General features: G+C 39.7%; 1 protein-coding gene across 1 annotated transcript in view; it reads left to right on the top strand.

The window, feature by feature from the left end:
* LOC145995962 (uncharacterized) overlaps positions 1–23,736 on the top strand; it is a 134,448-nt gene that overhangs the window by 109,661 nt on the left and 1,051 nt on the right. Inside the window, exons 22-24 of the mRNA XM_083132036.1 lie at positions 777–1,056; positions 4,201–4,563; positions 13,009–13,134. Of these exons, the coding sequence (XP_082988162.1) occupies positions 777–1,056; positions 4,201–4,563; positions 13,009–13,134 (769 nt within the window). The remainder of the gene's footprint in view (positions 1–776; positions 1,057–4,200; positions 4,564–13,008; positions 13,135–23,736) is intronic.

The following is a 23,736-nucleotide window of genomic DNA, read 5'->3' as shown; positions in this document are numbered from 1 at the left end:
CATAGACATGTACGTGGGTTGGAGATTTAATAGTGGCAACTATTTATTTACAAATGATACAAAAAAGATACAATACCTCTGTGAAACCTTTACAGCCCTTCGATGTAGTTGCCAGCATTGTGTACAACACGTCAGCGATGTGAAAGCCTTGGTATACTTGAAGCAGCACCTGTTCTGTTGATGGTTCAAACGGGGCGGTCTATTGCCTGAAGAATCTCTGGAACAGTTCGCAAGCTAATGCCCTTTATCTTAGGGATCAAATCAGTCACAGGGGCTTAAGTCTGGGGAGTATGGGGGATGGTAAAGCACCTGCCAATTGTCGAGTTAAAAAATCAGCCACAGGTTGCGCTACATGCATCCGAGCATTGTCCTGCAAAATGATGGTAGGATTCAGCAGAAAGTGTTTCCTCTTCTTTAGCAATGCAGATTCCCTGCACCCATCATGAAGACCTTGATGACACTGCCGTGCTGTATATTCAATCTTTATCCAACTCCGTTGCACCTGCTTCAAAAAACATTGTTTTGACTACACAGCTTTAGACCGCCAACTCCCAACAATACTCTATTCCTCTCGTTACTACACATGTGCTTAGTGTTGGAAGGAAGAGTCCCATTTGCTGGGAGGTATTTTAGGTATGAAACTAACATGTGGTATAAGCAAGAAGCACTGGTTCAGCAGTGTTGCCACTATTAAAGCTCCAAACCACGTACATTATTGGCAATTATGTACAAAGAACATCATTTCGTACAGAACTGTAATATACTGTCTTTTTCAGATGGTAGCCGACTGCCTTGTGAGGCAGTGCACAGCTACAAAATCTGGCCAGAAGATCCCAGAGGAGAACTATCCACCTTGGGAGTTCCTGCAACCAGAGGTCCTTAACAGATGCAACAAAATAGTGAAGCAAATGTTCCGGCTGGTTCCACCAGATGCAGAGTTCTACAAGCTCCCCCATTGGCTGGTAGAGAACGATACGTGGAAGACCCTTATTACGAAGTTCATCGAAGGGAAGCAAGCCGAAGTTATAGGCATGCTGCGACTACCTTCAACTGCAGGTGAGCATTCCTTCTTTTTGTACCCCAGCTCCCTCTTTTTACATACAAACACTCAAGATAAAATAAGTTAGATGGTTTCAACTTGCCTTTTGTAACCAGGCCAAACTTGCATTGACAATTTTAATGGTCCAATCTGGCCCATTGAATGCCCCTGAAATTTAGATTGACTAAATTAAATTCTAAAATTCTTCTTCCCATGAACTGCGATGGTGTAGTCGATAGGGCATCTAAATGCCACATGGGAGACATGGGTTCAATTTCTGGGGTGTGTGATCTAAAGTTGGCTTTGTTCTCATAAAGTGGCTCTGGGGCTTACTCAGCCTCAAATCAAGGGGTACCTACGGTCAACCCTGTGGGTTAAAGTGGCTGGAGCATAGTGCTGATCGCATCACCTCCAAAGTGGCCAAGATCGAGAATGTGTGTACTACAGAAGGTTTAATCTGGCACAGTTTGCGCCAAATCAGAGATTTCCTTCTGCTAGCCGACTTTCCTGGGCATCACGTGAGTGTTTTCAACCATTGGCAGAAGCCTTAAAGACAGCACGTGCTTTGTCCTCTGCCTACCAGGTGTCGCTGGTGCCGGAGAGGGAGACATCTGTGCAGTGCCGGATCTACACATCTTGGGCCCCCCTGCAAAATATTACCAAAGGCCCCCTCTACCTTTTCACACCACACACACACACACACATATATAATGTATGTGTGTGCGTGTGTAATTCTTGATCTCATGTTGACAAAGTCACATATAAGGGAGTAGAGGGTAATTCAAAAGTCCCTTAACACCCTCTATAAAAAGTAAAGGAGTTAGGGTGGGTACAATTGGTCATAATAGAAACAGGTTAGGCTTAGGGGGAACCACAAGTGTGTTCCAATCGGACATCCGCCATATGGAATTCAATTCAAAATTTTTATATTGATGTGATTGATGTGACACTGTTTTCTCACATCTGGAAAATTATACATTTGTTACAATCATGCGTTACCCCCACACCCCCTATACGCCTTCATGGCGTGGTGCTATGCACAGGGGAACACTTTACCTTTTTTTACAATCATGCAGTCATAACTATTTCCTGATTAAAAATAGGTTGAAGAAACTCACCACTGTATCGTGAAATTCTAGACTGATTTGATTGTAGTCTGACTGCCACGTGCGGCTGCAGTCTGGTGCTGATCACATCTCCTCGACATTGAAAATATGTGAGGCCCTACCCCAACATACCCTAAATGTGCCTTGATGGCACGGTGCCATGCACATGGAACTTTACCTGTATTTATTATATTTGTTTCTGTACCCCTGAATAACTACGTTTATTTTTTACATACACATGTATGAACCCTCTATTCCTCTGAGGGCCCCCTAAATGCTTACTTGTCTCCCAGCCTCCCCACCGCATCACGGTTTTGTGGCTTGTAGATCTGGTACTGCATCTGTGCTTCCACCCTCAAATGACTGCTCGCAGCTCGGCCTGTCACCATGTTTGCTCGCTTGAAATGAAATCAGTGGCAACAACATCTTGCAGACGACGGAGAAGGTTTTGGCGGGAGCCGTGAAAGGTTAAACCTTTTGCAATATAGGCTCCTACCCCCACATCTCCGTAAATGTGCCTTCAGGGCACAGTGCTGTATGCACAGGGAACTTAACTAAGGTAACTTAACCTTTATACCTTTTAAATTTCTTCTTATTAGCCACCTTATAATCAAGGGGTCCCGGGTTCAATATCCGATGGAGGGACATTGCATAGTGGTTTAAATCCCACTATAAACTGTCCAGTTCCAATTAGCCTATCTGTGCATAAAGTGGACTTAAAACAACAATTTTTTAAAAAAATATTCTTAGCCAATATACATCACCGAATTCCATCCACAAAACACTTGCAAAAGCCCATCCTTCTGAAATTGTTCATACTTCTCACAATAGACACAAAATGGCAGACCATTTATTCCGGCATAGAATATCCAATGGTAATATCAGAATTGATCACCTCTTTCAGGAAATTCACACACATTAATTCATATTGTGCCTATTTGTAAAATTCTCTTTGTCAAAAGTGTCAACGTGATTTATTTGAAATTTTATTTTGTGAACTGCAATAGTTTAAATAGGTGGGCCTCCCCGATGGCACAGTGGAAGCGTCGTCGCCTTGTAATCAAGGGGTCCCGGGTTCGATACCCGGTGGAGGAACATGGCACAGTGGTTCGGATCCCACTATAAACTGTATGTCCAGTCCCGATTAGCCTTACTGTGCATAAAGTGGACTTAAAACACCAAATCAAATCAAGCAAGTTTGAATTCCCAGAAAACAATTATCCTTAATTATATGCACAGATATGTTATTTTAATCTTGCATTAGCTTTTCTTATTTCTATCAGAAAGTAATAATAATAATAATAATTTGGGGGAAACTGATTTGAAAATTTGTGACAATACCAATAAACTATTGATATAAAATGTATTCGTAGCACTAACAGATATTCTAGTGATCCAATACCAATACAGACTTACAAATGTTCTTGAAGAACATGAATGTTTCAATCACCTCCTAAATTAATGTATACATCTAAGAGATAGCAATGATTTTAGCCTTTGAAAAAGAAATGCATGTTTAATATTAAATTTTGGCTGATATCGATAAAGCACAGATAAAAAATTTATCGGTACCGATAAGCGATATTCTACCGATGCGATACCAATTGGTTCATTTACTTCCTTAATAAATGTATGTTACCAGATGAACCAAGCTTTCACAATGCATAATAAGCTACGTATTGAGACATTTACTTTAAAAGAATACGGAATGGAGATTATCTGTTTATGTCCATAGAATTTATAACAAAATGGCACAATATTACACTAAATTGTAAGATAGTTATGCATAGTTATCAATAATTTTACCAATATGCCTTCATTGGCTGATACCGATAGAGTACCAATTAATCCGTCCCATCCCTAATATTAAGATATTTACTTTACAAAATTATGACATGTAAATAATGTTTTTATTCATAAAGTAATAACAATTTTGCACTAAATTAAAGTTTTATTTATAAATACATCATGGTAAAATAACTGGAATTTTTACTGATAAACCAATACACTATTATGCCTGTATTAAAAGTGTGCATTATTTTCTTCCTATCTTAGAAATCCGAAAGCGCAACACTACAAGACCCCATGCTGTGACCAAGAAGAAGATGATGGTTATCTATGGAACGGATAAGAAGCCAGGAGAGGATGAGAAGAAAGGGAAGGAGGAACCAAAGAATGATAAAGGCCAGAAGAGCACGGAGGAGAAGAAAGTTGACAAGACAACAAAGGAAGCCGACACCAAGGAAATGCCCGCAAAGAACTCTTCTCCCGTGAAGAAAAATGGGGGGAAGGAAACTGGTGCCATTCCCAAGACTAAGCCGAATGATGCGAAGAATGATCAGCCAGAGGTTCCACCATCGCCACCTGTAGAGGAGAAGGTTGTTCAGAAGGAGAGCGGGGCAATTCCTAAAGCGAGAGGTTTGTTTCTGCAGTAGCTGTTGCGTGCTTTCTCATAATTAGACCTCGGATTTTAGTTTTTTAACCATTTTTTTCCCCTGCAGGTAAATAAGAAATACCAAGTTACATCAGTGTTTCATAAAAAAATGCAACAACTGATGAAATTGTATAGTGCCTGTAATAACCTATTTTTCTTGTTAGAACCTATTTTAGGTCTATGTGCCTAAATCAAACCTTTTCTTAAGGTGTTCCATATATTTTTTAATGGTTTACAGGATTTTTATATCACACAAAGCTGTTTGCTCTGTCTGGTGACGAAAAAATTCAGTGACTAATGTGTTTGAAACATACTTTCTGTCAATTTCACTCCCTCCAAGTCTCAAATGTTTTTTCAAATCTCTAAACAAGGCAGAATATCTGGCACCACCCTTGCCTGCACAGTAGTTCAGTGCTTTGTGGCATTCAAGCCTTGCGAAGAAACATTTCAGCATTCAAATTTGCACCACTGGCGGTGTTTCTGTGTAAGGATCATTTCCAGCATATATGATAATCCTCCCAGTCAAAAAGCGGAGTTTGGCTGTGAATGACATGAAAAATATTGTTATTGGGGAGCAAATTATTCATGTGTAATTCATTTCTCACATCAACGAGCAACTTTTTTGTAACAGCACAAGTATAGTATTACAAAAAGTTGTAGATAATTTTGAAAATGATGTACACAAATGAAAATTTGGTTGGAAAATTAATATTTGGTTGTTACAGTGAAACCTCAATTTTACGTTTTTCAGGGGACCAAGCTGATAAATTTTAAAATACGGGAAAATATAAAATGAGGAAAATTTCTTAACATTTTACTATGTTGGGACAACCAAAATTGAATGTATAATGCGGCAAAATGTAAAATCTGTTAACGTAAAATTGGGGTTCCACTGTACATATACCTTCATAGTTCTTTTGAGATTTTGTTTTTAACAATTGAACCTACTTCAGGATTTTTAGAGCGTATTTTAGGAACCTTTTAGAACATTTTAGAACATTTTTTAGAACCTAAAAATCCAAGGTCTAATTATGATACAGTGGACTCATTTTTATTCGAACACTTGAGTCTACACCAGGGATCCCAGGTTCAAATCCTGGTTGTAATAAACCAATTCAATCAATCCAAGAGGGCACAAAAAATTTGAAATAACAAAAACAATAAAACAAAACTACTGTCCTACAGATTAAACTAAAATAATTAACATGCAGTAGACCTTGCAATAAAAATTGCTATATTCTGTACATGGTCTTATAGTGCAAGAAAAGAACAATTCATCTCACAATAGTAATAGCCGCGGTGGTCTATTCGGTAGGGCATCTGACTGCCACGTGGGAGACAGGTTTGATTCCCAGGGTACCCATGTAATGTCAGAATTTTTCCAGCCTTGTCCCTACATAATGCGGCTCTGCTGCTTACCCAGCCTCAAACCAATGGATCCGTGGGGGCAAACCAGGGGGGTAAAGGTGGCCAGAGCATTGTGCTCATCACATCTAAAATGACTGAAATCTAGAATGTGTGGGGCTCTACCCCCACATCCTCTAAATGTGCCTTCATGGCACGATGCTATATGCACAGGGAACTTTACCTTTACCTTTTAAGCTAGTATAGGTGCTACTTTTCAATAAGGTACCTTGACTATAACAACTGATTGCTAGAGGCACATATTTTTTGTAAATAAGAAAGTGAGATTTCGGTACAACAACCAAGTCAATTTAGGGTTCAAAAGCGGTAAATAAAATAAAATTTTGCTGTTATAGCGGTATATAAATTTACATTTTGGTTTTAAAAAATGTGAATATCATCCCAAATTTGATTTTAAAACTGCACTTACTACACAAAATAAACAATCCCTTGTAATAGCACATTTATGTCGTTACCAGAATAGTACGTTTATTCCTGTATAAAGATGTCCATTTTTGCTTCTTAAATATTTACATCAGAATTAATCAATTTTCTAACTTTTTTCCAAGTCAGTACAAATCTTCATTAACCTAGAGGTAAGAAAAAGCATTGACATTGCTTTTCTGGCACTTTTAACTAATTGCAATGATGATGAAGAGTACTGATATGATGAAATTGATGAAGGGACACTCACAAGCAACACCCATGTCCAGGATGGGATTTATAGTTTGCTGTGTTAACCACTCTGCCATGGAGGTCGGCGATTGAGCGATGTCATGTGCATTGCAACACACAGCACCTGGGGTAGATTGTTGTCCATGTTCATCATTTACTCAGTCGTAACATACCCCATTGGTACGGATAGAATCTTGTCGAGACATGTCAGAACCTGCTCCTAGATTTTGTTGAGGAAAGTGGTTTTTAGACAGGAAGTTGCAGTAGCTCACCTTGTGGAAGGTGATTGAAGGTCGCAGCAACAGGTACAAAACCAAGAATCTAGGAAGCAGGGGAGCTTTCATTGCCATCGCTGAGAGGAGAGAGGCTACTCGTACTGAACAGGGTAAGTCATTCCTTGTCCATAACCTGCCATTCTGTCAGAAGTGTTGGGTTTTAAAACATCAGTCATGTCATTTAATTGCATATTAGTTTAGTACCTCACATCTGGCACTTTTATGGTCATTGCAGCCAGCGAGCGTTGTAGTTTAAGGGTGAATTACAACCCTAATGGTTCGATCCCAGGTTCCACAGGGTGGAACGTTACGTGGTGGAGGTGCAGGGCAACGGATGACTTACCCCGTTCGGTACAAATAGCCTCTTTCCTAGATTCCTTGGTTTTGTACCTGTTGCTGCGACCTTCAATCACCTTCCACCAGGTGAGCCACGGCAACTTCCTGTCTAAAAACCACTTTCCTCAACAAAATCTATGATCAGGTTCTGACACGTCTCGACAAGATTCTACCCATACCGATGGGGTATGTTAAGCAGTGCATATTTCACAATCACATCATGTTGATAACAACAAATTCACATATGAACTTAGCACATGTTTCTACAGTGTACTCTAATTTGAACTTCGATGATTCATATTATTTGGTAATCCAAACAGAAGTTTATTCCCCTTCAAATTGCTATTGGAACTAATGTTAAAAATTACTATGTAATTCTAATTTTATTTGGATAATTCAAAGACAGCTATCTAGAAATACCCGTAGAAAAGAGAAAGTTTCTATTTGCTGGTATGCAGCCTGCACCCTCTCCACAATGAGAGGAGATTGCCCACCCTTTTGTGTGCAGGCTTGAACTCCATCCCCTGCTAACCAATGATTTGTGAGTCTTGTTATCTGCAATCAGTAGAGGCATGCATATTTCGTTTTTGACAACAACACGAAATATAAAATAGCACATTGTAATGTTCATTTTTCATGTTTCTGAAAGGTGTGAGGTGCATTTTCCTACCTGTTTTGTCACAAAATAATGCTAAATGAACTGCAAAATGTGACATAGACTCTTAAACACAAAATTGAGAGTTTATTTACCGACGTGACACTTTCTGAAGTCAGAATTATCCCATGAGTTATGCAATTCAACGAGCGAAATCCATCTTTAGCTAAAAAGTTCCCAACAATACTTGAAAATTGTGACAATTAAAATTTTGTCAGAATATTGATTGATAGAGTGAGTGAATATTCCACTCCAATTATAAACATCAATTTAACAGAGTTTTGCTTTAAACTTAAAAAATTACATAAGAATATTAAAAATACCTGTTTTGTGTATTCACAAAATAGTTGGGTTTTTTTCACATAATGTTCGTGGGAAATCAAGGTAAGCCTCCAATTTTCCGTATCTTCCAGAATAATTAAGACTCCATGATTGTATTGTGAACCCTGTGATTGATTCAAACTCAAGAACATTATTGGCCGATTTCCATAAATAAAATCCTACTGATATTTTCCATTACCGATACATTAGCTCAGCCCTACTAAGAAGTCAGGGAATTACACAAATATATTTTAAAAACCTAGAAAGATGGGGGAATATAGTAAATATGATTGTTGAACTTGCAGAATCATCAGATTACATACAATTACGAGGTTCATACCAAAAGTAATTAGTTTCAGTTTTTTGTAAATTATCGTATTGTATTTTTGAAAAACCAAGTACACAACCTTAATCTATAATCATTAATTTACTTTCTCACATAATCTCCACTTGTGTGTACACAGTTTCCCCATCGTTCTGGAAGTTTTAATAAACCCCTGCAGTAGAGCTTGCCTAAGATACTGATGCACTTCTTTCTGAATTGCCTTCATTGTCTTATAACATTGGTCTCTCATCTGATTCTTCAGAAATCCAAATAGATGGTGATATTGTGGTGTCAGATCAGGGATGTAGGAGGGGTATTGAAGAACGTACCATCATTTCTTCCCAGGTGAAGCAAGCTGAGTGGGGCCAATCATTGTCGTGCTGGAGGATGATCTTTCTTCCAGCAGCTTATCACACAATGCACAACAGACCTTGTACAGTATCTAGGCATAACAAACAGCATGAATGGTTTGCCCAGGTTCAAGGAAATCTCCCCAACCCTCTCCTTGTTGCAATCAGTTGCTGTTTACAGGCGGCGGTTACAAGGCTGATCTTGGAATTTCATGTTCCCATCCTTAGAATGTTTTACCCATCTTCTAACACTGTTAGCACCTATGCACACATTTCCATATCCAAGCTGAAGTCTCTGGTGAATTTCTACAGGAGTAATTTGTTCTTTAAGGGCATGCGATACAATTTCCACGGGAGTCTTCCCAAGCCCTTCCGTCCATGGCAGTGTGCCAACTTAGCTCTCTTGGAGCCAGATCTGGCTCTTTCGTGCACTCTAGCCGGACCCTGTGGCTGAGTGGTTAGCACATCGTGCTGCGACGCCAAGGGTCCCGGGTTCGAATCCCACTCAGGCTTGGTTGTTTGCAAATGTCCATTCATCAATTTCATCACTCATCCCCATCTTCACAAATCAGCCAAGAGGCACAAAACATGAAGTAACATAAACTAAATCAATCAATCAGTCTTTCGTGCACTCGTTTGACTGTGAACTGGGACGCCCACTGGTGCCATCTCTGGTTCCGACCCACATAGACCACCTTTCGTCATAATTATACATTTTGCACATGACGTGATATTGTCATATTAGCTGCGTCGCCCCACTCTCTCTTATCTCCCCAGCTACTTCTTTGTAGCGCAATGTTAGACGTGAAATTGACATAATATTGTCGGCAGGGAATTCTTTACTTTCGATTTCATACCACCATCAATGGATTATTGAGATCGGCAATGCCGCCGGATCTAGGTGTTGAAAACTAAGAATAAATTGTAATCAATTTTTTAGAGTTAACGATAATATCATTGCCCCACCCCTTTGACAACTAACATTACCCTAGAAGGCACTTTATCTAGCCACAGGAGGCAAGGAAAAAAGCATTGATCATATGGGAGTATGATTTGATTTATTCTCTTGTGAATATAAAACTTCCGATGGAATAGAAAGAGATGTCAATGGGAAGAGGGCAGTTTGAAGATGAATTTCACCAGCGGAAAAGTTGAAACTTCCATTTGATTAGCTGTAACTTGATGTTGAAGTTGATTCCCCATAAGGAATACATGAGATTCCGAAAATTATTATTCATCATATTTTTCAAACATCGTGTCCAGCTTAATAATTAACTTAACAAAATGTTTGCACTTGCAACATGGAGAGAAATTCATACTCTTGGATACACCCAGGGTTTGTTTTAGTAGCAGTGCCCATTCGGGCGATACTGAAATAAATGCACAATTGGTGCGTAGTTGTATCTCCTCGCCTTAATGAGAAATTCAATATTGGCATGCTGATGAAACAAAATATCGTTGTCCACCATTTTGTTATGAGTAATTCTAGCCATGTGGCAAAAGTTACTGTTGTCTTATGACCAGCGTTGTTAAAGGTCCAGGAATTTTAAATTAATTAAATTCCAGTCCAGGAGAGAAAATAAAGAAAATTGGTTCTGAACCATAAAAAAAAATTATCTGTAAAGTATTTCAATTTGGTCCAGGAACCTTTTTTCTGACACGATACACAACTTTGACCAAATGTAAGTTGTGCGAGATAAAGGGTTCCAGTCCTGTTGCGGAACCCAATATTACCGATTGGAATTGGTTCAACAAGGCAGTGCTCAAAAAATCTTCATCAGAGCTAGGCGCCAGCTCTGAAATTCAGGTGCCAGGAAACCACCTACTGGCAATTGTGCATTCTATAAGAAGTTGAGCATCACCGTATTCAAAACATTGCTAAATCATGTGAGAAAGCAGAAAATTTGGGGTTGGGGGACAAAAGAGTAAGGAATAGTTACTGATTCTATGAAATGTTCACAACGTTGATAAAAAAAATCATAACACCATTAACCCTTGTTTCCGTGATATGAAAAACTCAATATGCTGACCAAGGCAGAAATTTATTTTATTATAAAACATAAACTAAACGTAACGTTTCAACCTTGTAGCAAGGTCTTCTGTACACCCAACGATGAAAGAAACAGTAGGCGAATTGTCCACCACCATTTTCATTCGGTCTGAATTACACGATATAATGACACTGAATTGAAATAATAACTTCAATAAGCAAAGAACAATGCGTGCTTCGAACCAACATAGTTTCATTCCTTAAAACAACACAGGATGTAGAATAAAAAAGTAAATAAAATAGCGGTGGACAATTTGCTTACCATTATCTTTGCCGTTGACTTTACTTGGTGCAGAGTCTGAAGAAGACCTTGCTAGACGGTTGAAACGTTACGTTTAGTTTATGTTTTAAAATAAAATAAATTTCTGCCTTGGTCAGCATATTAAGTTTTTCAAAAAAATTATTTGCTAACTTGCTATACTGCAATTTGAACTTAGAATCTTCAAAATTTCGTACATGCAAACTTAAAAGAACGGCAACATTACAGCAAAAGATCACAGTCACCAGGCTGAATTTTTTAGTCGCCATGGTGACTGGGATTTTTCGAGCGCTGGTTAAAGGTCTAGGAATTTAAATAAATTCAATTTCCATCTTGGGAGAGAAAATCAGCAAGTGTAAATGAAGTTTTAGACTGTAAAGAACCTTTTCATGTTTTAAAGTATTTCAGTTCAGTCCAGGAGAGTTTTTTTTTTTTTTTTTATTAATCAATCAATTTAAATACGGTTCATGATCCTTTTTCCCCAATAATTTAAATCTAGTCCAGATCCATATTGAAATGAAATACGAGGTGTGTAAATAAAGTAATGAGACTGATTTTTTTTACCTCTTTTATTCCAAGAACATTACGATGCAACATTGTCTCCTTCAAAGTAATTGCCTTGGGAAGACTGCAATGGAGACGGTTCTTCCACTCCTCATAGCAGTGCTGGAACGCAGATACTGGAATAGCCTTCAGCTGGTCGGTTACAGCCTTTTTTGAATGTTGTCCACGTCGTCAAACCGACGTCCCTTCAGGTGTGTTTTCAATCTCGGGAATAGGCAAAAGTCACAAGGACTCAAGTCGAGCGAATATGGAGGCTGAGGACCCACAGGAATGTTCTTACTGGCCAAAAAAGTGTTTACTGAAATTGCTGTGCGACAAGGCACATTGTCGTGATGCAACACCCAGTTCAGTTTGATGTTTGGTCGCACACGCATGACCCTTTTTCGCAGTCTTTCCAGAACCTCTCGGTAAAAGTGTTGATGAACCCCTTGGCCTGGAGGCACGAACTCTTTGTGAACAATTCCCTGGCTATCAAAGAAGCAAATCAACATGCTTTTGATCTTTGACTTGGTCATTCTTGCTTTTTTTTGGCCTTGGAGAGCTTGGAGGGTGCCATTCCATGCTCTGGCGCTTGGTTTCCGGGTCCTGGGCTGTTGACAAAACACTGTCTCCGTAGGCCTGTTGCAGTTTTGCAAAAGTTTCCGTTGCACTGTGTCCAAGTCTGAAGCAAAACTTGATCTCGTACCATTGCTCGATGTTCATGTCACTCATTGTCCGAACGCACAAGCAAAACCTGCTTCACTAAAACAATCGCTACGGACAACCAACGTGACGCTAGCGAGTTCCAACTTGCACTGATGGTGTATCATATGTTCATCCACCTCCCCTCCAAGTCCCACGTCACTAGTGTCGCCGGTTCGTGCGCAGTGTTGCCAGTCTCATTACTTTATTTATACACCTCGTAATAGGCAACCTGGATAGAATTCAAATTGTTGTAGAAAGAAGGTTCTTGTCCTGTTGTGGAACCCATTAAAACTTATGGGATTTTTAACAAGCCTGCTTATGACACTCAAGGATTCACAACAGGTAGCGTCACTTACCGCACAACAGACTCTTATAGATTTGCCTGCAAAACATAAAGGCTCATTACTTTTGGTATGATCCTCGTATTATTCAGGTTCCAAACTTCGGGCTTGCTATTTTATATCAGGTCTGTGCATTCATTGTTTTCGTATTAATGTAGCACCATTAACATGTTATTTTGTCGTCTTTCAGCTGGCCAGAGGATTTGTGCTTCTTGTGGCAAGGTGGAGCCGCAGCCGAAAATGTATAAAAAGTGTCAGAAGTGCAAGGAACATAAATTCGAGAAGCCTAAGTTTTACTGCAGCAAGGAATGTCAAGGTATGTATTTTCACTGGATATCATATTTTTCATCTCTGCCTTTTTCATGTACAAGTTAATTTGAACATGTTTCTAGCATTTGTGAATATGACACTGATTTTATTGGTCATATAAAAGCATCTTTATACAAATATTAGGAAGAAACCTGGGTGAAATAGATTTTTTGTGCTCATATTTACGGTGGTATTAACATTTCACCACATATTCATAAGGTCATGAACGTGCAGGTAGTGCAAATGAATTTGACACACACACATATTGTATAGAAATTTAAGCAAAACATACATGCTCGATCAGGAGTCAAACTCTGACGTTTGTCATATCTTCCCAATGCACATATCATTTTGACGGTACGACGACACCCCGGATTCGAGGTAAACCTCAAAGCCCCCAAAAGTTACAAGAAACCACAACCCATACTCCTTCCTTCCTAAAACCAAACAAACATAAAGTTTTCCTCTCTCTCTTTTGTTTCTTGCACATCTTCCTCAGTAGCTCTAGGAGCACAAGCTGGAGGGTTACAGTTAGAATTCCTATTCCTAGACCTTTACATAAACAATATCCACCCCTTGAAGCTCTAAATAATTTGCATCAAATGAACTTTAGAATTCAAAAGTGACCCACAATTTTGGTAACACCCTGTTTGTCTCAATGGGCGTTTAAATGAAGGACGTAAACTTCACCACTTCCCACTGTATGGATAATTAAGAACAAACCCCAAATATTTCTTGGTACTGGAAGTATATCAAATTTTAAGAGATTACCCCTTGTAGGTTATACAACAGGTGAGACTTCCCTACCTTTATACATAAATATTATTAACACCCAGGATAAGCATGAGAATTTCCTGCTGTAAAGGAATTCACCATATTAGCATATAAACAACAACATCTGGGTAACATGCAAATTATGAACTGGGGTGTACAAAATTCTAGTTTTATTAGAAGCCAAGCTAAAAATAGAAACAAATAATGATATTAAATAGAAAAGAAAAACAGGTGAAAACTTGGATAGAAAGTATATAAGTATACTTTAACAAAACAAACTGAACTGTTTGTTACCTTGACATGTTCATTGAAACGTTTATACTTCTAAGCGTACAATGTGCCACCTGTCACATGACATATTACCCTAATGTTATATTATTGCATTTCGAATGATCTTGTAATATGAGACTTCGATAAAGTGCAATTGCTATTTATCGACAACAGATTGACTTCATGGTGCACCACTGGAATTCTTACTTTAATTACTGTGTGACACAAAATTGTCTTATTAGAACAACCACCAGATTGGTGTTAAACTGCATACATTAATTTGAGAAATCTCCTCTTTGATATGCCAATAAGGTCAAACTCTCAAAGAAATATTGTACCTGCTTTGTGAAACCATAAATCATGTACACATCATGATAATATACGACTCCATGAGTATTTACATGACTCATCCGTTTCATTTCATAGTCTCATCAATAATTTGTTAGGTTTTCGATTTGCAAAAGTATTACTGCCCTGCAACAATTCACTTGCCAATGCTAGGTTGCATGGTTAAAAATAGATCAAAACTGCATCCTGATAACTTTCACGTATAAAAAGCAGCCTGTTACTCAAAATGTAACTATTTATTCTCAAAACCGATTGGAAAATAACTTGCAACACATTTTGAGCTACAAACTCCCTTGAGTCACTCGGGAACAAAAGTCACTTTATTTTAAAGATGGCGGCATCGCCCATTTTGTTCTTTGTGATGTACTTTCTGCAGCTTTACGTCAACTGATAACTACGAAATTTGCTCCAAACTCACGCATAAGTTCCGTTCTTTGTAGCGGAAATAAAATTGTGACTTACCGCATTTCACAAAAACGCATTCCAGCAACCTTTTCCCTGAAGGAACACTCTTACCTCCATGGTGGGTTATCATCATGCATGGTAACCGAATTCACAGATTCACCTATTCACTCAGAACATTGCGGCAAAGACCTGTTTCTTCAATTCTAGGTGGCTGATACTTCTCACATGACATATCCGTCAGGTTGAATAGCTATTTTTCACCGGACAATGCAAAGTTCCTGTGAAAGATGCAGAATTTGTGTCTGCGTATGCCACGTCAGACTTCCATTCATCTACTCCCAAACAGCCTCCCCCCTTTGGTCCCGCTCAGTCAGCTGTGTCGCTCCCCAGCCACCTAGTGTTGGATTTGCGGAACGAAAGCAGATAGCAGTCTGCACGCTGAGGGCATCTACTGATGATCGTGCTAACTACATGAACATAAAAGCTGTTGAAAGATTTACACCGCGAAAAGAACATGATACATCCTAATTACGTTAACATTGTTTTTTTAATTTCAAAAAGTTTTATGGCGAATTATCATCATAACGGAAACACAAAATATGAAATTACCCACTGTAATGTTTATTTTTCATGTTTTTGAAAGGTGTGAGGTGCATTTTGCTACCATGTTTTTTCACGGAATGATGCACAATAAACCCTTAAACACGAAATTTAGAGTTAATTTACAGACGCAACACTTTCTGAAGTCTGAATTATCCTGTTAGTTATGCAAATCATGGATACATAACTCCTCTCCAGTGTTGGTAATTTCATAAAATGCCAACCTTTATGCAGAGTGGTTAGCACAGCAGCCTGGGCACTGGGGTTTGAATCCCAGCATGTGTGTTCTTAGTGTGTGTTCATCATATCATCACTCATCCTTATCTATGCAATTAGCCAAAAGTGGCAGAAAAGCGCAGTAAAATAAACCAAACCAATCGGTCAATTTCATAATATAAATAAGCAGATGAGGAATCCTGGTGAAAATGTAAACCTTGTAGATTTCTAAAGTAGAGTACATTCTGTCAAAACCTATTGTAAACATGTGGTACTTCTAATTCAGGACTCATTGATGCGCATATTTTTATTTTATTTCTTTTATTTCTTGAGAGTTTGCTAGATCATGTTGGAAACCAATGTGTGGTGCTTCATACTATAAATAATAAATAACCTGTGGCTCGACAGCCCTTAAAGGGCCTAGGCCGAACCCCCGACTGCCAGTCTCCTTCCCATAATGCTTCCTAGAGGTGTGCAGATCTTCAACAGGTAATGGGGTGACGTGGGTCAGCACGTGGAACCCCCTGCTGGTATAGGAAATTTCCGAGACAGGGTATGGCACTCACTCGTAGCTCCTTAATTGTGACACAATGGTGGGTTGCCACCGATCCTATACACAGGTCGAGAACCCAGGCAGACTCTAACCCATACCGTCCCGCAGTTGGAGCACAGCGCCTTAGACCGCACGGTCACGGAGGAGGATGATGCTTCATACTATCAAATGCAAATTCCTTCCTGTTAAAAGTTGAAATTAAGACAACATAGTAACAATCACACAAAAAGATAGAAATGTTGAAGTATTATTCTCTTTTGTTGTTACTGTGCTACGTTTTATATGTGCTTAACAGTTTTTGGAATGCAGTAACAAGTTAACATGGTGGGACAAATGTATTTACTTTATACTAATTGATTTGGTTTGAGTTGCTGTTTTAAGTCCATTTTATGCACAGTAAGGCTAATCGGGACTGGACCTACAGTTTAAAGTGGGATCCGAACCACTTGTGCCTCCACCGGGTATCGAACCCGGGACCCCTTGATTACAAGGCAATGACGCTACCACTGCACCATGGGGGAGGCCCACTTATACTAATTGGGACGATGACTGAATGATATGATGAAATTGATGAAGGGACACTCACAAAGAACATCCATGCCCAGATAAGATTTTGAACCCAGACTCCTAGCATTACAGCATACTATGCTAACCACTCTGCCACAGAGGTTGGCTTTGGTGGAAATAAGTTCCTACTTAACATGCAAAACTCATTTTATCAGTTAAATTAATTTTGCCACTGGTGGGGTTCTGTTGCATGTGTTGTTTTCCTGCATGCATGTTTCGCTTGTTCATTTTTTGCTACATCATCTGTTAGCTGTTGAGCAAGTTATCGTAGTAAGCCTCAAGAATCCCCCAGTGCCAAGGAAAAGAGGTTGCTTGAATGGTCGGAGAGTTTCTGTAAGGCAGTTGGATGTAGCAGGATGATAGAGAGTAGCTCAAAAGTAGCCAACAAGCTCAGCAAACGTAAAGGTACCTACATGGTAGAGTCGTTAGCACAGCATGCTACAACACAACAGGTTCTGGAGTGTGAGATAAGGCACTGTATGCTGTGAATGAAACACCCTCCCTTGCCCGGGAAGACAAGTGCTACCACTACCTAGATAGAGGCGGCAAAACCTCCCTCGGACAAGCGAAATAGCGTTACGGTCCAGGTTAAGTTCGTGTGTAGGAACCGGTGACCAACAGTGCATAGTGATAAGCCATATCGAACAAAAACAAAGACATATGTACTTCCAAATTACCACCTCTTTACCTGTAGCCGGGAAGCGGCTAGCTGCATACCTGAAAATCACGGGTAGCGACATGCATACGAAAATGATATAGCCCAAAATTAACATGAAAATAAAAAGTATATTCTATTCATAACCAACAAAAATGGAACTATTACAGGTCCCCACACTTGCACTCTCACATTCTCTCTCAGATTCAATCCTCATGGGGTTATCGACACTAGAAATTATACATGACATGTACAGGTTTTATGACGACAAGCCCTAATTATTGCATTCTCAATTAATTTTATCTTACTTTTTGTCTAATCAGGTCATTTGTGATTTTGCTCCAGTGCTACTTAAATCCTAGCCAGCCCTTACTTAAGTTCACCTTTTGTTTTTTAAAAAAGAAACTAGTCGGCGCGGTGACCATACATTACTTGACCAGTATAAACAAAGGCGTTTCAACGGCAATTACATTCACGTGGGCGGACGTTTTCCTTTTACAAGACCTCACGTGGTTCAAACATAACAAATAACCTCCGTTGAGTGACGCAAACATGTACTCTCTAGCAGGCGGGACTTAAACACTTCGCCGCGACGAGCAATTCACATTACCAGGCAAATACTTTAACAAATAATCACATATGCGACCGGACATAGCTAGCAGCGACACAGCGCTGACACATAAAAATGAACAAACCTCAAGTAGAATATGCAATTAAGCGGGCGGCGCTTTACTCTAATAGTACGCACTTTAAACAAATACAAAGGAGCACAAACAACAATGAATTTAAGATCATAAAAAAAAATATCACAAGGAATAAGAAAAATTGACCTGAGACGAATAGATTACAAATGACAAGCGCGACGGGAGTTTGATGTAAAATTTCGAGTTGAGTGGGCGTTTTCCAAATGTTGACGAATTTCAAGGGCGTTCTCTAAATCAATCGGGCCGTCACGTGTTAAGGTTCACACAGATGAATACTTTACCATCTCTCAGCTTCCGAGGTGCATCCCGGCGTCGTTATGAGCGATTGAAAAACACATAGTATTCACACGGAAGGTTTCCTTGGTCGCGACGATGGAGATGCGAAACGTGTTCAAACACCTAGTTCCCCGGCTCCTCTTCCTCTCAGGATCGGTGGATCTCCGTGGTATGGCGCGGTTCGGACGTCGCATCTGAGCGGTCGTCGTAGGCATCGTCGGCGTCGTCGGGGCGTCAACATCTCTCTCTACGTCTCTCTGTCGCGGCTGGTAGGCGTCGTCGGGGCGTCAACATCTCTCTCTACGTCTCTCAGTCGCGGCTGGTAGGCGTCGTTGGCGTCGTCGGGGCGTCAACATCTCTCTCTACGTCTCTCTGTCGCGGCTGGTAAGCGTCGTCGGGACGTCAACATGGCGGATGGTAGGCATCGTCGGCGTATCAATAGGGCGGCGTTCGACGTTCTCTCTCTCTCCATGGCGGCGGATAGGCATCATCGGCGTATCAATAGGGCGGCGTTCGACGTTCTCTCTCTCTCTCTCCATGGCGGCAGATAGGCATTATCGGCGTAGCTTCTTCTGACGTCGGGCGAATCGACGTAACGCCCTCATCTCCTTTCTTCCTCTAGCCCGCCATAGTTTCCGGTGTTCCTTGTTTCTCAAAAATTATAAATGGCGTAAGGTAATCACGGAAACACGGTTTCGCTTCAACTTCCCCCAGCGGTTGAGGTAGGCGCACTCGTGTAGACTTACTGCCTATCACACACACTGGTGTTCGCACAACACAACAAAGTCCACTGTACACGAAAGGTAGCGCGAAGGTGCTCTCGTTCCAAGAATCGCGGCAAAACTGTATATGGAGAGTTAGCACGGAGCTGCTCTCACTACAAGGATCGCGGTAAGACTGTATATCTAGAGGTAGCACGGAGCTCCTCTCGCTACAAGGATCGCGGTAAGACTGTATATGGAGAGGTAGCACGGAGCTCCTCTCGCTACAAGGATCGCGGTAAGACTGTGTAACGAAAAACCATGTCCTTCGTTTTATTTGGATTTTGAAAAAGGACGCTATGCGCACGTTGGAGTAACCTTCCGGAGAGGTCAGTCCACCTTGCTCTATTGTCTCTCAAGTGGGACGAGCCGTGCTCGAAGTTGAGTTTGTGCGGATTAAGCTTCCGCCTGGCTGTCGCCCATAGCTCAATTGCAATCGCTGTCCACAAACTGATCAATTAGAACCGATTTGATCTGGCGTCCGTAATTGTCGCTTGATCGTGACGAAACTCCACATATCCGTCCTTGCACACATGCCGCTGCGCTGGTATAAGTTTCACATGAATCTGACCGTTGGAAACCGAGATATTTAAATGTTTGTCATTACGGTCGAATTTCCTAAGCTTTAGACGCATAGCGTGACCCTTCAGGTGCTCACCCTTAACACAAGCGGATGTCTCGTTCCTCCCGTCGGCTTGGCAAAAATCAAATATGTAATCTCACAAATTAAAACACTTAACACTTTGAATCAACTCGTCTTTTTACCGCTACATACATGAATAATAATGATAATAATAATGACGGTAAATCTGACTGTCACAGCACGTTACATCAGATCTCAAGACCCCCTGCAAGATTATATCTCAACCGAGATGCAAACTACGGATGGAGTAAGGGTAACCCTCCAGTTAAGAAAATTTTCATAAAGCATTCCCCCAAGATAATTTGCGTAGGCATCTCCCCACAGCTAGAAATTTCCACTTCGAGCACCGAGAGGCTGAGCAAGATTTCATATCTTGCCCTTCAGTCATAAAAAATCATATGGCTTGTTTTACAAATCATTAAAATTGAATTGAAAATACTGTGGCATTGTGAAGTTCAGACTTAAGTCCACTATTTATATAGAAACTGGATTCGACTTGCTACCTTTCCACAAACAGTTCTCTGTCTTCTAGCAGTGTGTCTACCAATCAAGAAAGTCATGATGGTCAAGAAAAGTCAAGAAATTACACTTGTGGTGAAGAATTTTTGCTATCACAATGATTGATTGATTTAGTTTATTTTACTCCACTATTGATTGATTGAGTTTATTTTACTCCACTTTTCTGCCCCTTTGGCTGATCACGAAGATGAGGATGAATGGTGATAAGATGGATGAAGGGACAATCACAAATATATAGGGAGGGTAACACAAGTCCCCCATAAGGTTATACTGGCTGCGAGTCCAGATGACAGAGCCTAGTCTACCAGATGCAGTCCAAGATGCAATAATACACAAAGCAAGTCTAATTCTCTTGTTAAATACAGCTTCAGTTTTCATCTTGACTGGCTTAAATAAATATTTATTTTCTTCCAACTTTACCTAAGTAGAGGTCGAATAAATAAAGGTTAAGAAAAACAAGAAAAAGTTCTGAATAAGTCAAAAATTTTGGATTTGTTATTTTGGTAGTCACCTTATTCATTTTTCATGCTACAATTTCAGCATTCGAATTGCATGAAGTTTTCCCAGATATCCAAGGAGGAGAAAGTGCCCTTGCAGACACCCTTGGTAGATCTGTTAAAAGAATTCAGCAGCACCAAACAGGTGATAAAGAATTCTGCCATCTGATTTGCCAAACATATCCAATAACCATACAATAAGAAAATTCCACGCACTCGTGATAGACACAAAAATCAAAGAACTGCAAGGTATGCATATCCACACAAAATAAACATAAACAACAGTCCTGGACTGTGCTGCTACGGCAACTTTCATCCAAGAGCAGCAGACGAGAACGTCACAAATTAACTGCAACTATCAGCACACAGTGTAGCAACACAACAGAAGTCCGCAAAGCAGTGACACAACCATTTTCTATTGAGTGACAGTGGCCACCGAAATAAACAAAACTTCGATGAAATCAATGTTTGCATGTAATGCCTGAATCACACGAGGCTAAAGTTCAAATCACAAACCCTGAGACCTTCTGTAAACAAAACCACGTGCATACAGAAAGCATTGCAAACTCATAGAAGTAAAATAATCCACACGAAAATCCAGCGTTGTTACAGGATTCATTACGTAAGGTAAAACAATGGCCAATTTGTAGTATGGGATACGCTGCCGCAAATGACGTCTCACTTTAAACCCAATGCTCTTTCTTTTTTTACTTATTGCTTCACCTTTATGGTTAACTCTTTGCACCAGTAATCATTTCCCATAAATTTGGCTTCTTTCTTGCATGTGAATTGAATATATTTTACTTGCATTTTTTTAGACAAAATGATATAACATGGTAATGTATATTTCTAAGGATGATATAGATAGGAGTGTATTTGAAATGTGTTTGTAGATTTTATGTAAATTGTATCTTATGTAAATAAAATATATAATGGGCATAAACAGCCATATGCATTGCTGTAAGTCCAATAAATATATTGATGATGATGATCAAAACAAGACAAGAAGTTCGTAAATTTATTGCGGTTGGAAACTTTGACAAGCATCCTAATAACGATTTTTGTTCCGCCAAATATAGTGCACTTTGTAAAATAACTTGGTGTCATGGCAAGGCAAGATAAGTGTGAACATTTTGTAGTAATATGCATTGTAACTTTCAATGAGCTTAGAGATTTGTGTACATAATGATATTTTATAACATTGGTTATTTTCTAAAAATAATCATGTGAACAGCAAGGAAGTAGTGCAACTTAGTAATATTGCCTGACTTATCATTAGAAAAATAACATGCCGAGTTCTATGCGTGCAGGAAAGTCTTCGTGTTCTCCGAGCTTGTTTTCAAAACACCAACAAGGACAGCCTTTGAAAAGGGGTGAGAAACATATTCTACTCAATATTTATGTAACGTTCTGTCAGTGGTATCCTGAGAAACCAGTAAATGAAGTGGTTAAGTTCGTATCTCAGTGCAGTGGTGTGTCAGTGTCTGTAGTTTTAAGGGTTATGAAAGAGAGAATGACCGGGAGAGTAACAATGTATGCGGCTGCATATTCGTCTGATGTTTTGAGAGCGGGTTTTCACATTCAGAGGCTCTTATATAAAATGAATAGGTGCGGCGAACTATGAGTGTAACAGCAGATGATTTCGGTCATGAATCAGCTGACGCGGAGTGATACATCGAATCGGTGAGACCGTTTGTTTACAGAAGGTCTCAGGGTTGGTGATTTACACTATAGATTTCCAGTTGGACTTGAACTAGTTGTGTGGTACTGGCTCATCTGCTAGTTATCGTTCACACGATACTTCTTACCATACTTGTTGATATATACCGTGTCCCTAAAGGAACTTTACAACTTAGATGTCATACAGCACAACTTGTAATTGACATAAAGAAACATACCATGTCCCATTTGGAACGCATGAAGTTTTATTGTGTATTGGTCTACTTCAACATGCGCACCTCTGATGGCACGTACAAAATCTAATTGAAATTCCTACTCTGTCCATACCCTACGATATCTCTGTCAACTGTGGCAATGGCAGCTTTTATTCTGCCCTTCAGATCATCAAGATCAATGACGAGTTCTGTACACAATGTCTTTGACAGAGCTCCTGAAAAAGAAGTCCAGGCATGTAATGTCATGGGATCTAGAAGGCCAGGTAAGTGGACCATCTCTTCCAACCCAACGTGCTGGAAATGTCCTGTCCAGGACTTTAAACTGTAGGTCCAGTCCCGATTAGATTTTCTTTGCATAAAGTCGACTTAAAACACAAACTCAAACATTTAAGGCCCAGTGTGATGGTGCACCATCTTATTCAATACAAAAAAAAAAAAAATAGGTGTTGGTGAATCACCTACAACAAAGTTTATTCCTCTGTCAATTACAAGTTGTGCTGTGTGACATCAAAGTTGCAAAGTACCTTTTGAGACACTGTGTACTTTTTCTTTCCCCACAAGGCATTGCTAGGGCACACAAGATAAAGGAATGGACGAGCAATTTGAAGAATGTGGTAAAAGAGTAGCTACTGCTGTTATTAAAAATTATTATTTACAGAGAAGTGTGGGCTAGAAATTACCTTTTAAAAAATATCGTAAACAAGTTGTACTAAACAAGCTTTTTAATGAACTCTATATATTCATTCATGAGATTCGCATCATTCATTCAATACAAAAAGTCAAATATTTAATACATTGGTAATAATGATTTGCATAATAATCACATTTGCCATGTACAAGTCTCATCACTTTGGATAAATTCCTAAATGTTAATGAGCATGAATGCAAATCTCTGCTACATTTCCTTTCATCGAGCAGCGAACAAA

This window comes from Lepisma saccharinum, chromosome 12 (assembly GCF_977018435.1).
Source record: "Lepisma saccharinum chromosome 12, izLepSacc3.1, whole genome shotgun sequence".
Lineage (NCBI taxonomy): Eukaryota > Metazoa > Arthropoda > Insecta > Zygentoma > Lepismatidae > Lepisma > Lepisma saccharinum.
The sequence above is the reverse complement of the archived record's forward strand: the minus strand, read 5'-3'. Positions and strand labels throughout refer to the sequence as shown.